Genomic DNA, 14,373 nt, shown 5'->3' with positions numbered 1-14,373 from the left:
ACAAAGATGAATCCTATGATGAATTCCAGCCAATGTTTCTGCTCCAATCTGGACAGATTTTCCTCCTTCTGCCCTATAAACAGAACAGTGGCACTAGAGTTATGATGCTGACAGTTTGTATGGCAACAAGAGGAAACATAAGTGGTGGTGATGGCAATAATAATGAAAGCCAGTGTGCTTTTGTGGTTAGTTGAATTGGAGTGGGACTTGGGAGAACCAAGTCCAAGACACCACTGAGATGTGAAAGTCATTGAGGGACCTTGGGGCTGTCAGTCCTTTTCAGCCTCTTAGGATAAATGGGATAAAGTGGGAAAGAAAAGAACCAGGTATCCTGCATTCAGGTGCATGGAGGAAAGGGAGGAGAGAAGTGTTATGGTTGTTCTTATAAAAAAAATAACCCTTACCTCTGCCTTCTCAGATTGTCTGTGCTGCTTCATTGACCCAGTTCTTTCTCACTGCTGCTGCTTCTAATCTTGCTCATATTAGCCCCAAGGAAAGCTGACTAAGACTAATGACATATGCCAGATTTTAAAAGAGCTGAAGGTAATTTATTAGAGTACAACCATTGCCTGTGGTAGTTCCTTTTGTCCTACTCGTGTCTTTGGTCAAGTAGAACTTGGTTTTTTAACACTATTAAAATCAGTAATGCATGTCTGACCAAAGACTGTAGGCTAATGCAGGGAGAATCATGGGGTTTAAAGGCTGCAAGCAGCCTCTGAGTTTTTTAGTGTTGCTCCTGGGCCTCTCCTGCATCAAAGAAAGAAGAATTGCTGCTGGAATTTTATTTCAAATGAAGGTGTGGTTTCATCACTCCATTATTTTGAAATGATTAAAATAGTATTTCTGACTAGTGGTGACCCTAAGGAGAATCTATCATAGGGTTTTATTGGCAATATTTCATAGAAGGTTTGCCATTGCCTTCCTGTGAGGCTGAGAGCACGTGACTTAGTGGGTTTCATGCCTGGGCTGCGGATCGAACCTTGGTCACCAGAGTTTTGTAGTTCAACATTCAATGCCTCTTGCTAAACTGCAAATCCCAGAGCAGTTAAAATGGAATCATAATACTGTAATTGTGTAGTCTCATTTGGCTCCTGGATCTACCTTGAATTACATCACAAGGGATTGTTCCTAGATGTCAGGTTTTGCTGCTGAGATCCTAAAATGGTAGCAACCTTGTAACTCCAATGCCCATGGTTAAAGGCGGAGTTGCCTTTAAATCAGTGCTAGGTTCCAGTTGTTGTTCAAAGTTGTAATTGTCTCCCACCGCCTTAATCCTGAAGCCTATCCTTCCAGATATAGGAGACAAAGGTATAATTCCTTTTGTTTTTGATAACAATGTCTCTAACGTAATATAGTCAGCTCTTTCTGTCTTCATCCATAGTTGGATGTCTTCAGCTGTTTCTGTCTTCATTACATTACGGTTTGTTTTCTGGAGATATTAGTTGACATCCTGTTGTAAAATGTCCGTGTGTAAATCCACAGTAGACATACAAGATGAATTAATTGCTATGCTGCAGCAAACATATTCTGTTGAAAGCAGTTGAAGCAGAGTTTCACATACAACAGTGTTGTATATTGCAGTTGCACATTGCTGTTTCACTTTCCAGAATGGTACCCAGTCACTGGCATATTTTGTGCAATGCTGCTATTCTGTATGGTAGTTTTATAGCACTGGCATGGTGCATCTCCACATGTGGATATTTATGCTAAGCCAAGGGGATTTTGGATTAGAGCCTTTTATTATTTTCCCAAATATTTAGCCAGGTTTCAGTTAGTGGTGCTGGAAGATTTAAATTTGGACATCAGTTGTATTGATATTTGCAAAGTGGCAAACAATTAGGAATCTGAGCTCTTGACAAATATTATTTAGATGTCTTTCAGTGGCCTCATACAAGAGTGCTTCCCTCTTGTTTTGTTTTTAAAAAAAGAGCTTGGCAGGTTTTTCTATTAGGTCTGTTTTATGTCTGAGTTGATGTGCAGTTTATATTGTGTTATCCTGCTGTTCTTGGCTGCTAAGCAGGGGCAGCCCTGGTTAGTATTTTGCTGGGAGACAGCCAAGGAATGCTAGGCATTGTAGGCTATATTTCAGAACCTACAGCACATCTGAATATTCCTTGCCTAACAAAACTCTATGAATTTTAAGGGGTTGCCTTAAGTCAACATGTGACTTGAGTGTGTGTGTGTGTGTGTGTGTGTGTGTGTACACACACGTTTTTCCTCAATTAATTTTCAAAGTAGCTGGCATCTTGTTCCAACACCAGTTTATGCAAGACGTTTAAATGTCAAGGTTCTCAGCCTGATGAGATGAAAGAAAGGATCTTTGGAAGCAAATGAGCTTTCAAAGACATGGAAATATATTACAAAATGACAGCCACTTATTTTGCAAAGTAGCTATGTGGTGTTGCAAAGTCTAGTTAGTAGGTTTAATTGGATCACTTAATTTCACTAATATTAATTGTGAAATATTTGGAAAGGACTTATTCTTCAAAATTTCACAGATTAAACAGGGGCAGGGGTATATGTATAATTCTTTTCATCTGAGTTATTACTAGCCAACTCTTTGTTGTACTTTGCCAAATCCTGTGCTCCATCTGTATTGATTCAGAGTATAGCAATTGGGCTTGTTTTTAAAACAAGGAAAGAACTTTTTATTTAGGTTAACGAATGCTAGAGATTATAAGGATTTGTAGAATTATAGGGTTACAGAACCATTGTTACCAGGTATACCCTCAGAACATATGGATGAAATTATATATGTTCTGATTACACTTATCAGTGATCATTCCGCTTTGGCAAAATAGTGCATTAAGCACTCAAAAACTCATATTCGCAAAGAACTCTCTAAAAGGGGAATTTTGTTGAATGTACAACAGTCAAGATATAAACACTAGTTCCACTGGGGAATAGCAAATATTATGGTAGAGCGTCATAAATGGCAAAAGTACATGCAGAATAGCAAACTCTCAAAGCTGTGAGGGTATGAAATTGAAAACAGCTTGAAGCTGTAGGGGTTGCTGGGAGGGAGAGAGAGAGGAGAGAAAGAAGATCAAATATAAGGATAATATAATATTTTTCTTATTCGTGCGTGCAAGCACGCACACACACACACACACACACACACACGAGAGAAAAAAGGGGTAGTTTGGGAAGTGACAGTGTCCAGGGAACGTACTCTCTGAAAGTACTAAAAGATCTTTATCCTGTTGGATTTGTGAGGAGCTAGGAAGCCAGTGTGGTGTAATGGTTTCAGTGCTGGACTATGGTTCTGGAGATCAGGGTTTGAATATCAGCTCAGCCATGGAAACCCAATAGGTGACCTTAGATAAGTCATACTCTCTCAACCTGAGAGGATAGCAATGGCAAACCCACTTTCAAGAAACGAACCAAGAAAACTCCATTATAGGTTTGCATTAGGGACACCATAAGTTGAAGGCACACAATAGTTCAGTTCCATATCCTGCACACATAAGTCAATTTACAAAGATGAGTCCTATGATGAATTCTAGCCAGTGTTTCTGTTCCAATCTGGAAGGCTTTCCTTCTTCTGCCCTGTAACAATAACAGGAAGCCTTCCTGGCTGAAAAAAATTGCAAGGAAAGGAAGACAGGCTAACCAAGGCCCTCTGACACTAGAGCCAGGACTTTGGATGGGCCAGAATACTCCAAGCTGCTCCTGGAATATTCTGGTCCTGGCGCTCCCAGTTTTGTCCTCCATGCTGTTTAATAGCTACATAAAAGTGAGAGAGGTTTTCTGGAGTTCAGGGCTTTGGTGTCAATAATACTCTGTCCTTCCATTTGAATCTAATTTCAAGCAAGCTGTTTCAGTGCTAAATCAGTGTCAATGGTGGACTGGATGAAGACAAGTAAATTGATACCTAATAGAGTGAAGGGAAAAAAGTGCTCTTGGTCCATCAAAGGGAAGATAAGGATTCAGTCTATGTTGGATAGGTTTACCCTCCCCTGAAATCTGGGGACATAATTCTTAATTATGTTTGGCCTCAAAGGAAGCAATGAGCAATTTTAGCAAGTGGGTTTTTTTCAGGCTATGAGGCCATTTTCTAGAAGAGTTTATTTCCTGACGTTTGGCCAACAGCTGTGGCTGGCATCTTCAGAGAATGCTGGCATGGAAGAGAATTGGTATATATACTTTTGATTGAGAGGAAGTGATTTGAATGTTAATATGTGTATTGTTCTGTTGTTGAATGGTAAGGCCTACGGGATGTCCATTTACTCCATGATCCATCATCTGCAAGGAATCCTTCTCCCCCTGGGTGGTTTTTGCTGGGTCTTGGTGTTTTTTAGGACTGGTAGCCAAACATGGTTTCCTTTAAGGGTTTCTTCTTTCCTGTTGAAATTGTCCAGGTGTTTATGGATTTCAATGGTTTCCCTGTGCTTTCTGACCTGATAGTTGCTGGCATGGTCCAGAATTTCCTTGTTTTCAAACAGCATTTTATGTCCAGGATGGTTTATAACCATTCTGGACTATGCTTACCAACTGAAGTTTTACTTTATTAACAAGACCCAAACATCCCCTCATCCAATAACTGTAATAAAAACATCTCTTTGCAATTCCCGGGTGTCCAGATAGTAGTCAGGGGAACTTAAGCTTCCTCCTTAAGAGGGTGATTTGGTTTCTAGTGTCCTAGGTCCTTTCTGCATGTCCTCATAGTTGGTCTTCTCTAAGACTGGGAGAGAGTCCAACAATGACTCCTGGAGTCCCACCACTCTTCCTCATAGTCTAGGGATTCAGCTGACCTTACTGAGCCTGGGGTCTTCCAGCCTTCTCCCTCCTCCTCTCCTCCACTGTGTGAGGCAGGGGCTTCTTTTAGGCCACAGTCATAGCTCATGTCAGTCCTTTCTCTGCACTTGTGTGTAACAGAGCCACTGTCTTCCCCAGGCATTCTGGATGCCCACACCTCTTACTCTCCCTGTCCATGACCGCAGCTCTGCCCTCCTCTTCTGCCTTCCTCCTTTTTATCCCCTTTTCCTTGATCAAGTCACTCCCTCTCCAAAAGCCAGCCTAGGTTCTCCTGTCTTTACTCCCAACCTTCTTGGCTTCCCACACAAGTCTGTAAATGCACATTTGATGCTCCAAATCGGGGGGGGGGGGGGGGACAGTAGCATTGTCTTTTCTGGTCCTTGCTCCCAAAAGGAGTCTCCCCACTTGTATGATGGATGACCTAACTCCATGATTTAGTGTCTTAAACAGATTGTTTAATGGTTTTAATTTTTGTACGTATCAAATAGGATTTTGCTGCACGTTGCTTTAATTGGTTGTAGGTCACCTTGGATCCTGTGCTGGGGGAAAATGGACTACACATTAAATAAAATAAAGGTTGGATACAAATTAAATCAATCAATAAATAGGCATATGCTCATTGATCCAGTTGTTGTTATTTGCCTTCAAGCCATTTCAGTGCATTTGGACCTTGAACAAAGTGCATTTTGAAGTATAGCACTTCTGGCTGCAGGTTTCTGGGAAGCAAATTTCAAAATGCATTTTCATCTGCAGAAATAAGATGATTTCTATTATGGCAAATTTGAGCCTGAGAATTATGAAGCAACTACATTCATACCTTAATTTACATTTGATGCATATTTAATCTCTTGAGTAAACATTTTTACTGTAAAGCTTCTCTTTATGATTTTTTTAATTTCATTTTTTCCTGATTCTCTCCCTTCTTGACAAACACGCACACATTTAGTCTGTTCTTTTATGTTATCAGTTGTTTTATGTAATTGCTTCTTGCTTTTACCTGTTGTAAATTAAAGCAACATCTTGATGGAAAGACAGTGAATCCCAATGGTGTATCCAATTAATGGCTGTATCCAACCAATCTTTCTTTCAAATTGGATTTTTAATAGTGATTCTGGTCTCTTAGTGCCATTTGGCATTAGACTGTGGGTGCACTGTATTCATTTCTTCACTGTCTACTGCTCCATTGCTTTTGCTTGACTGTGTTTGGCTATTATTCTCTGGCCATGGTTCAGTACTGCCAATGGCTGAAACAAATAAGCAGCCCAGTCTGCACATTTGCTTGAAAATAAGACCCACTGACCCACACATTTTAAAAGAGCTGAGTAAGAAAATATGCTTAAATTTGCAGCCACAGTTTATTAGCAGACTGCTTTCTTACCACAGTTGTGTGTGTGTGTGTGTGTGTGTTGCATGTTTTTCAAACCAAACAAATAACGTTTTTGAAGAGTAGACATGCCAACAGATGATTCTGAATGCAGATATCACAGAAGCCTGAAACCCATCTTGGCAGACAAATTCTTTCAGCTCATGCGTCCTGACCTACTTGGCTGTTAGAATTTAATTAGCAGCCATACATTATTGTCAAAGTAATTAAAGCTTTGCCTTGATTAAAAATGGAATTGTTTAATTAAAAAGAAAAGGTTTGGCTAACCTTAGGATTATGCTTGAGTAAGGCATTTTATATCAGCTAATTTTCCTGTATCTTTCCCATTCAGGCTTGAAGGTTCGGGAGGCATACATCAATGTGACAAGACAGCAAGTGGAGGATTTTCATGGGCCAGAGGACTATTGGTGCCAGTGTGTTGCATGGAGCCACCTGGGAACATCAAAAAGCAGGAAGGCTTCAGTCCGCATAGCCTGTAAGTGGTTTCTGGCTGACACAAAATGTGGCGTGCTTGAGAATTCATTCAGGACATTTTTTTGCACCTGTACTAGATGAATAAACCAGTTTCATGCCACTTTAACAATGTATTTTTAATTGTTGTAAGATGCTTCAAATCCTAATTTGGGGGGAAAGTAGGATAGAAATAAATATGATCATAATAATTTAATTTTCATGGCTTCCTAAAATTTATAATTTGCAGAATCTCTAGTGTAGTGGTTTTTAACCTTTTCTTTACCAGGGGACCATTTAATTATGTTTTGTTGTCATGATCCTCCCTAGATATAACTTAAGATTTAAAATTCTAAGGATAGTAGTAGTAGTAGTAGTAGTAAGTCTGAATGTTGAACCATTAACAATTTCACCATCCATTAAACCTTCCTACAGATGAACTGGAGTGGGTGGGAAGACTTTTATCCTGCTTCTCCCTGCCAGTTTGTTCCTAGAGCATATTTTATGGCAATGTGCAATCCCATCCAGCCTTTGCCTTGGCTCCTGTCACATGGCATTTTGGCTCTGGGGAGAAGGGAGGCTGAGCAGTGGAGAGGCCATATGACAGGAGCCAAGGCCATGGCTGGCCGGGCCTCTGTGTTCGTGTTCAATCTACTATGAGGCTGGAACAGATTGAACTCTGCTTCTTAGAAACAGGTGATCAGGAACCACTGTCCAAGAAAGGACCTGTTCACATGGAAGTCAATACTGCTTCTCCCCAGAAATAGGGGATCACAAAGCTCTCTCCAAAAAGGGACTTGTGCCCATGGATATCAACAGCTCTGCTCTCTGTGCAGCTCCTTCCAGCTCTAAGATTCTGTGAAAGGGGGTTGAAGCATTTCTGATAAGAGACTCAACTACTCCTAGAGAGAGAGAGACAAGGGGAAAGGCTGGCTGCTTGGCTGTCAACACTACTGCTCAGCCCATCTCCTCTTTGCAGCAGGATTGCCACCTGACAGGCAACGTGCAGCCAGCTTGGCAGCCAGTTTTTGCCCTGGCTCTTGTTATGTGGCCACTCCGCTACAAGGAGGAGGTGGGCTAAGCAACCTTCAAGCCCACAAGGTTTCATGGATCACTTATGAGGACATCATGGACCCCTGGGCATCCACAGACCACACATAAAGGAACACTGTTCTAGTACATACCCTTGAACTATATTTTTAAAGCTCTCTGGCAGAGAATTCTAAGTATGCTGCTGTACTTTAATCTTTCTTTAATGCCAAAATTAGCACCAGTGTGATAAACTCCTTAGAGGGCAAATATATATACATGCTACCTGAGGACGCATACACCCTACAGGGTGCCAGCCCTGCTCTACAAACATGTTAAAGTCAGAAACCATTAACTAAATATTGCTTATGATTCTATACCTCATGGATGCTCTATGATTTGTAAGCTATCGATGCTTTCAGGCGGAGCTAAATGGAAACAATTGGCATCATGGACTATCACATGCCTCATATATGAACACTTGGATTATTTTGTTATATTCAAAGCAAGGAAATGACTTTCTCAGAACAAAATATTTTTTAATCCATTCCCTTCTTGCTCAGGTACATTTTTCATCCACTGTCTTGTAAAAAACAACAACAAGCATCCTTCAGGATGTGCCCAGAGATGTTCACATCTCCCTATATATACCACTTTTTGTTTATTCTGTTTATTTGTGTGTTTCAGATAATGTTTTTCCACCACATTTTCCCCTTAATGATGCCTACTCAACAGAGCCCCTTTCAGTTGAACAGTGAGCTAAACTAATAATGCAACACACCAAACACATGATTTTTATAAATGGCTGTGATTTTCCTTGGCTGGTTTACTTGGAATGCATAAATTATTTTTATTTCACTGCATTAACTGCCATTACATTGAGGGAGCAGATAATTCCCCAGTTTTGCGGTGCTACAAGAGGCTATTATTCAGAACTGGATTTTTATTGACTTGTGCTCTGTTCTGTGAGTTTTCTTTTCTGACATGGAAGTGTGGAAAAGGAGCCAAAAATCCATTGAAGCAGGTGATTCGATCTGGCTCTCTTATGTTCTCAGCCTGCATTGGCACTTGCTACGGGAACACTCACAAGAACATCCACTTGTTCTTTCCATGCCTATTAAGGTTTTACATCATATCTACAAGGCCTTGAGCCCTTTCATAGCCATGACATATATAAAAATAACTACTCTGTTTATTTCCATTGACAAGGCTGAAACAACCTTGTCCACATTTTCAAAGGCACTTCGGCTTATTGCCATGTGTCTTTAAAAATAAGTCCTATATGTATATGAAAGGAGAAACAGGGTTGTCGTATGGGGCAAGAAAGACCTCTGCTGCTGTTTTAAAAGAGCATGCTTCTTCTTCTTCTTCTTGGTGCTTTATCTCCTTCCTTGTAGGACCTTGGTTTGGCAACATTTGGTCTGTAATCCAACAAACTCAGCATATTCCCTTTGAGCTAGCATAATCTGAAAGGGCAATCGCTGTTTGTAGCTTTGCCCAAAAGAAAGGCAGGAACATTTGTAGTGATTAAAACATTGTCTCTGAATTAATGTATGCCAAGATAGGATTTGCATGTGATGGGAGCAAAGGGTTCCCCAGGATATTTGCCTCTTTGGGAACACTATGAATTTTAAAAGTTAGGAATCAGGTTTGTTTTAGCAGAGTGGCTGTAACCATGCTTTAATCTCACATTGATTTCCTGAACGGAAACTACCTCAAGGTAAACAAGGCAGCTAGTTTCCAGGTTACAAACTTAGAAAAAGTTTACTAATGGCTTTTACATTTACATATGCATGGAGAGCCTACATCCTAGCTAGCTAATGGAAATGTTGTTGTTTTGTTGTTGTGTGCCTCCAAGTCATTTTTTACTTGAGGCTACCTTTCATTACCCCTCCATCCCCCCATCAGAAAGAAAAATCAGGTGAGAGAGTGTGTGAAACAAACATATGTACATGAGTGGGAAGATAAGGGAGGCAAATTTTCTCTGTGCATCAGGAAGAGAGTTGCATTTTGACAGCTTCAGCCTCTCTGCAGAAGCAAAAGTGTTTTAAAAGTTTCTAGACTTGGCATATGTGCCTCATAGTCTTAAACATTATTATTTTGCATTGTCCCATGTTAATTCAATAGACTAACTATCTAGTAAGTAGCTACAACTGCATCCTTAGAATGTAAGGAAATCCTGTGTTTAACTCCATCAACCTTAATGGAACTGACTTCAGAGTTAGCAGCACAATTCTGTGGCTGCTTAATGATATATGGAGCCACCAACCCATGGAACGGGGAAGAAAGGGAACCTTCAGCCCAAAGAAATTACCCATTTGGTCTGTAGTAGGTCAGGAGATTCACACAGCATCAGTTAGGAGAACCAGAGGTAACACATGGGAGCATCTGGTCCATGCTTGGATAATCCAGCACACAATCTGTTAGAAAAATAGTCCCCGTCTTGGGGACATATTCCAAAGACATGTGTCAATGTTATATGGGAGTGATCAAGTGTATGCCATGCTATCCTTTCCATTTATGGAAAACCTTGTTGATGCAATGGTTTTGCACTGGCACCTGTAAAAAAAATGAACAAAAATGTGCAGATTTTGTTTTGCGTATAACAGGCAGAATTACCATACTATGACTTCTCTGGAGGTTAGCATGCTCCAACAAGAACAATCTGTGCTTGCACATGACCTTGACTAATTTCAGAAAACTGGATGAATGTCAGAAACTGAGCATGTTAATGGTGCTCTGTCAGCAGAACAAGGTAAACCCAGAACTGTTAAATATCAGGGGAGATTTGAAACCAAACAAAACACAAAACCTCTTGCTATGGCTAGGTTAGTTATCCATATTACAAAAACTAATTAAGGTATTTGGTAAAATGTTCTTTGGATTCATTATAACTCAAGACTGGTTAAGTCATTTCAAACTGTACTCGTTCCAGATGCAATATCATTCAGATTGAGCCATCAGAATTTGGATGTGTTCATAGACCTGTCAGTGTCCATAGACTTATGATTGCCTTTGTTCAAAATGAGCTGTCTTTCTTTTAATGCCTCTATGTGGGTAGACTATCGGACCCATTTTCAAGTCCATACTCAAACGTAATTGTGATCACTGGGTGACCTTGTTCCTGTCATTTGCTGTCAGGTTGATCTACCTCTCTTTCCTTTCTTCCTTTTCAATAGGGATAAAGCAGTGGGGAAAACATATACATTGCTTTTAACTAAAATGTACATAAGGATGCAAGAGAGATGGGATATTATTTGTTATGTTTGAACTTTATCGCATGGGGTTTAAACCGTTCCCCAGTGCGTTCTAACGGGGGCACGCACGGAACGCGATGAGCACAGGATGGGGCCCAGAACGCGACTTTACCGCACGGGGAAACGCCACCGCCACGCGTTCCCATCGCTTTCCAATTCGGTTCCAGAGGGCGCCATTTCTGGGGACACTTTGAAACAGTTCCCAGAAATGGCACCCTCTGGAACCGAATTGGAACGCGATGGGAACGCGCGGCGGCGGCGTTCCCCCATGCGGTAAAGTCATGTTCTGGGCCCCATCCCATGCTCATCGCATTCCGTGCACGCCCCCGCGCGCCCCTGTTAGAACGCACTGGGGAACGGTTTAAACCCCATGCAATAAAGTTCTTTGTGTGCCTTCAAGTTGTGTCTGACTTATGGTGACCCAGCATAGTAATATTTTTTTTTCCAGTTCAAGTTGTGTATGTGTCTATATATAAATACACACATCATTTGCGTTGTTCACTTTTTACGTTTATTGAAATAGATGCTTATGTAGCTAGGAAGTAGCTATAAAAGCTCATCCCACAACAAATATGCTAATCTTGAGATGCTACAGGGTGGTTTGCAAATATTATTGTTTTGTTTTGTTTTGTTTGCAAGAGAGCAGTCTGTCTACTGCTTTCAGGTTTTTTGGTGCTGTTAACCCTGACATGCTCTTCTTTGCAGATTTACGCAAGAATTTTGAGCAAGATCCCCAAGGAAAGGAAGTTCCTATTGAAGGAATGATAGTACTACATTGTCGACCACCAGAGGGAGTGCCTACAGCAGAGGTGAGAGCTGAGGCCTTTAGCATTTCATGACAAACAATGTTTGTTTTGTGGTCTTGTGATGCGCTGGACTCAGAATATGAAATCAAGGTGGGCCAGAGAGGCCTTTTGCTTTATAAACACACCTCTGCTTTCTTGTTTACCTGTGAAGTAAAACATTAGCACAACCAGTGCAAGAAAGACTCCAAAAGTATTTGAGCACCCAATATAAAACTCTCTGTGTGTGTGCGCCCATGTGCATGTGTGTGTGTGTTATCGATGCTCTTGACATGTTTCTCAGGTCTTACAGTAGGTTCTTCAACAAAATGCAAAAATTGATCCGGTTGTAAAAAATAGAGCAACAGAAGTACCCTCATCTGACAATACCTTGCTTGTAGCAGGAGAAGAGAAATAAGCCACATTCGAGTGTGTCTCTTTCAGTACTTGATCAGGCTGAGATTATGCCCATTTTCATAGTGTTGTGTGGCCTGCATTTGAATGACGAGAAGTTCAAGGGCAGTGCTGCATAGGCTTGACTTTTTATTGTTCTTGAAAAAACAGCAGTCGAAGGACTACTTCTATTGTTGTTGTTTTTATTGTTGTTGTTGTTAATATTTATCCAGCTTTCCCTGTGGATCAAGATGGGGAACAACAACAAATAACAAAACGCACAACATCAGTTGAAACAATATATAAAACTTATACGTATTAAAATAGATAAATAAATTAATAAATAAATATAAATGTATTTATATAGCACTAGCACATGTTGCTTTACAAGAAAAAGAACAAGAAAAAACAGTTCTGTGCCCTTAGGCTTACACTCTAAAGACACAACACACAAGGGAAGAAGACGGCAGCTGGGAAAGGGATTGAGTCCAGCTGATACTGCCTCTTCTTCTCTACCTTCAATTCCAGAGCAGTGGCAGTAAGGATGGAGGGAGGGTCTTTCATCTGTTTGCAAAAGTAAATTTAGCAATTTTCTTCCCATTATAAGAAAGTCTTTGAAATATACACTGTTTTAAAGTTGATTTAAAATTTGGAGATATTCTGTGTGGAATATTCCCATGTGGCAGTTTTGCAGAGGAAACTTTTTTTTTTACAGAAAACAGCATTGTCTGTACAGAAATGATATTTCTATGGAGAAATGCTGTTTCCTATAGGGAAGATGGTGTTTTCTGTACAAAACAGCCATGTACGAATTTTGTGCTGATTTTTATCAGACTTCTTTTCATCAGAAGTTCTTGATGTTCTAAACCATGATTTTCAATCATATATATTTTCATTCTACCCCCTTTCTTAAGTAATGACCCTTTTTAATAGTTTGGAGGGAATCATATGCAATCCTGATTTTATTCATATGAAAATCTATTACACTATCATCAATTAATTTTTGGTTAAGATTATGTCATTAAATATATTAAAGCACTTGAGAAGCAAGTAGCAATAGTGGTAGCATTTTATTTGTGATGGTGATGGTGGAACTAGTGAGGGGAGATAATTTAAATGTTTAGTTTCCCACTTGAATCCTTCAGGGGTCCATGTCAGGTTCAGCAGTTTATCCAGATGAGAAAGGAAAATGTAATGAACTGAACTGATGAAAGTTAAAACATACAAAATGATACTTCTGGTCTTCTGGGGGATGAAAATACTGTGGAAACAGAGTTTTTAATAGATTGTTGCCAGCGGTGCAGCATAATAAAAAATAAATCTGCATTGTTGTAGTCTCCATTTGATCATCTTTGCTTACCAGGTTTCTATGGACATTTCTTTCAAGCTTTTCTTCAGCACTCTTCTTTCAGGATTCTGACAGATCCTGAGCATGGGCAGATTATGTGTAATGAGATGTAATTACTTACACTGTAATTGGTTTCTCTGTGAAAGTTTCTCTTCTGTCTTCTCTAAAAAGCCAACTACTCACCTTCACCTGACTCAGGCTTGCATCATTCTGAGATGACTAAGATGAGTATCCAGTGGCCTTTCAGTGATCTACTATATGATGATGACATCAAGGACTTTCTCCATATGAAGCATAGGCTCTTTAAACATCATTGCCAGTACTTAGTGTAGTGACTACTGTTACTGGTGCAAAATGTCATTAAAAATCATCTACTTGTGAGCTTATCACATGATGAAAGAAAGTAGAATCATAGAACCATAGAGTTGGAAGAGACCACAAGGGCCATCCAGTTCAGCTGGATGTAGTGCCTTTCTACATGCCTTACCACATATTATAGTTCTTCAGTTCTCTTCCCATAGGAAATGGTTGTAAAAGTTAGTCTTTTTTCCCCTTCCTATCTGGAAAAAAAATCCATTGAACAAAATTCTCTTGTGGGAAGAGAATTTAAGAACTACAACATCATGCAGTAAGGCACGTAGAAGGGTGCCACTATCCAACTGAATTTCCACTGTCTATCATCATGCAATAAGCTCATTGATAAATAATAAATGAATCCTTTCAGTGGAAATGAAAGGGAAACCATCTTTCCAACTGTCGGTCTGTAAACAGAGCTGGGAGAACAAGAGTGAATTCCTCATGGCATGTTCTAACTAACTGCTGAAGTTCTGGGACAACAATTCCATCAGTACTTTGATCTATTTGCTATTGAAAAATCTTCAGCTGCAACTACGCTGCTGCTATTTAGATGCACTGACAGAGCGAGAAACTGGTACAACCCAGAGGTTGTCTGTTTCTTATCTCACTCAAAAT

General features: G+C 40.1%; 1 protein-coding gene across 2 annotated transcripts in view; it reads left to right on the top strand.

The window, feature by feature from the left end:
- Positions 1-14,373, top strand: part of UNC5D (unc-5 netrin receptor D) — a 261,428-nt gene that overhangs the window by 138,340 nt on the left and 108,715 nt on the right. For both annotated transcript variants that reach the window (XM_089537360.1, XM_089537359.1), the window contains exons 3-4: positions 6,474-6,617; positions 11,584-11,687. In XM_089537360.1, the coding sequence (XP_089393486.1) occupies positions 6,474-6,617; positions 11,584-11,687 (248 nt within the window). The remainder of the gene's footprint in view (positions 1-6,473; positions 6,618-11,583; positions 11,688-14,373) is intronic.

This window comes from Sceloporus occidentalis, unplaced genomic scaffold (genome assembly GCF_023333645.1).
Source record: "Sceloporus occidentalis isolate IW3139 unplaced genomic scaffold, rSceOcc1.0.p SCAF_9, whole genome shotgun sequence".
Taxonomy (NCBI): domain Eukaryota; kingdom Metazoa; phylum Chordata; class Lepidosauria; order Squamata; family Phrynosomatidae; genus Sceloporus; species Sceloporus occidentalis.
Note: the sequence above shows the minus strand (reverse complement) of the source record. Positions and strands in the feature narration are given on the sequence as shown.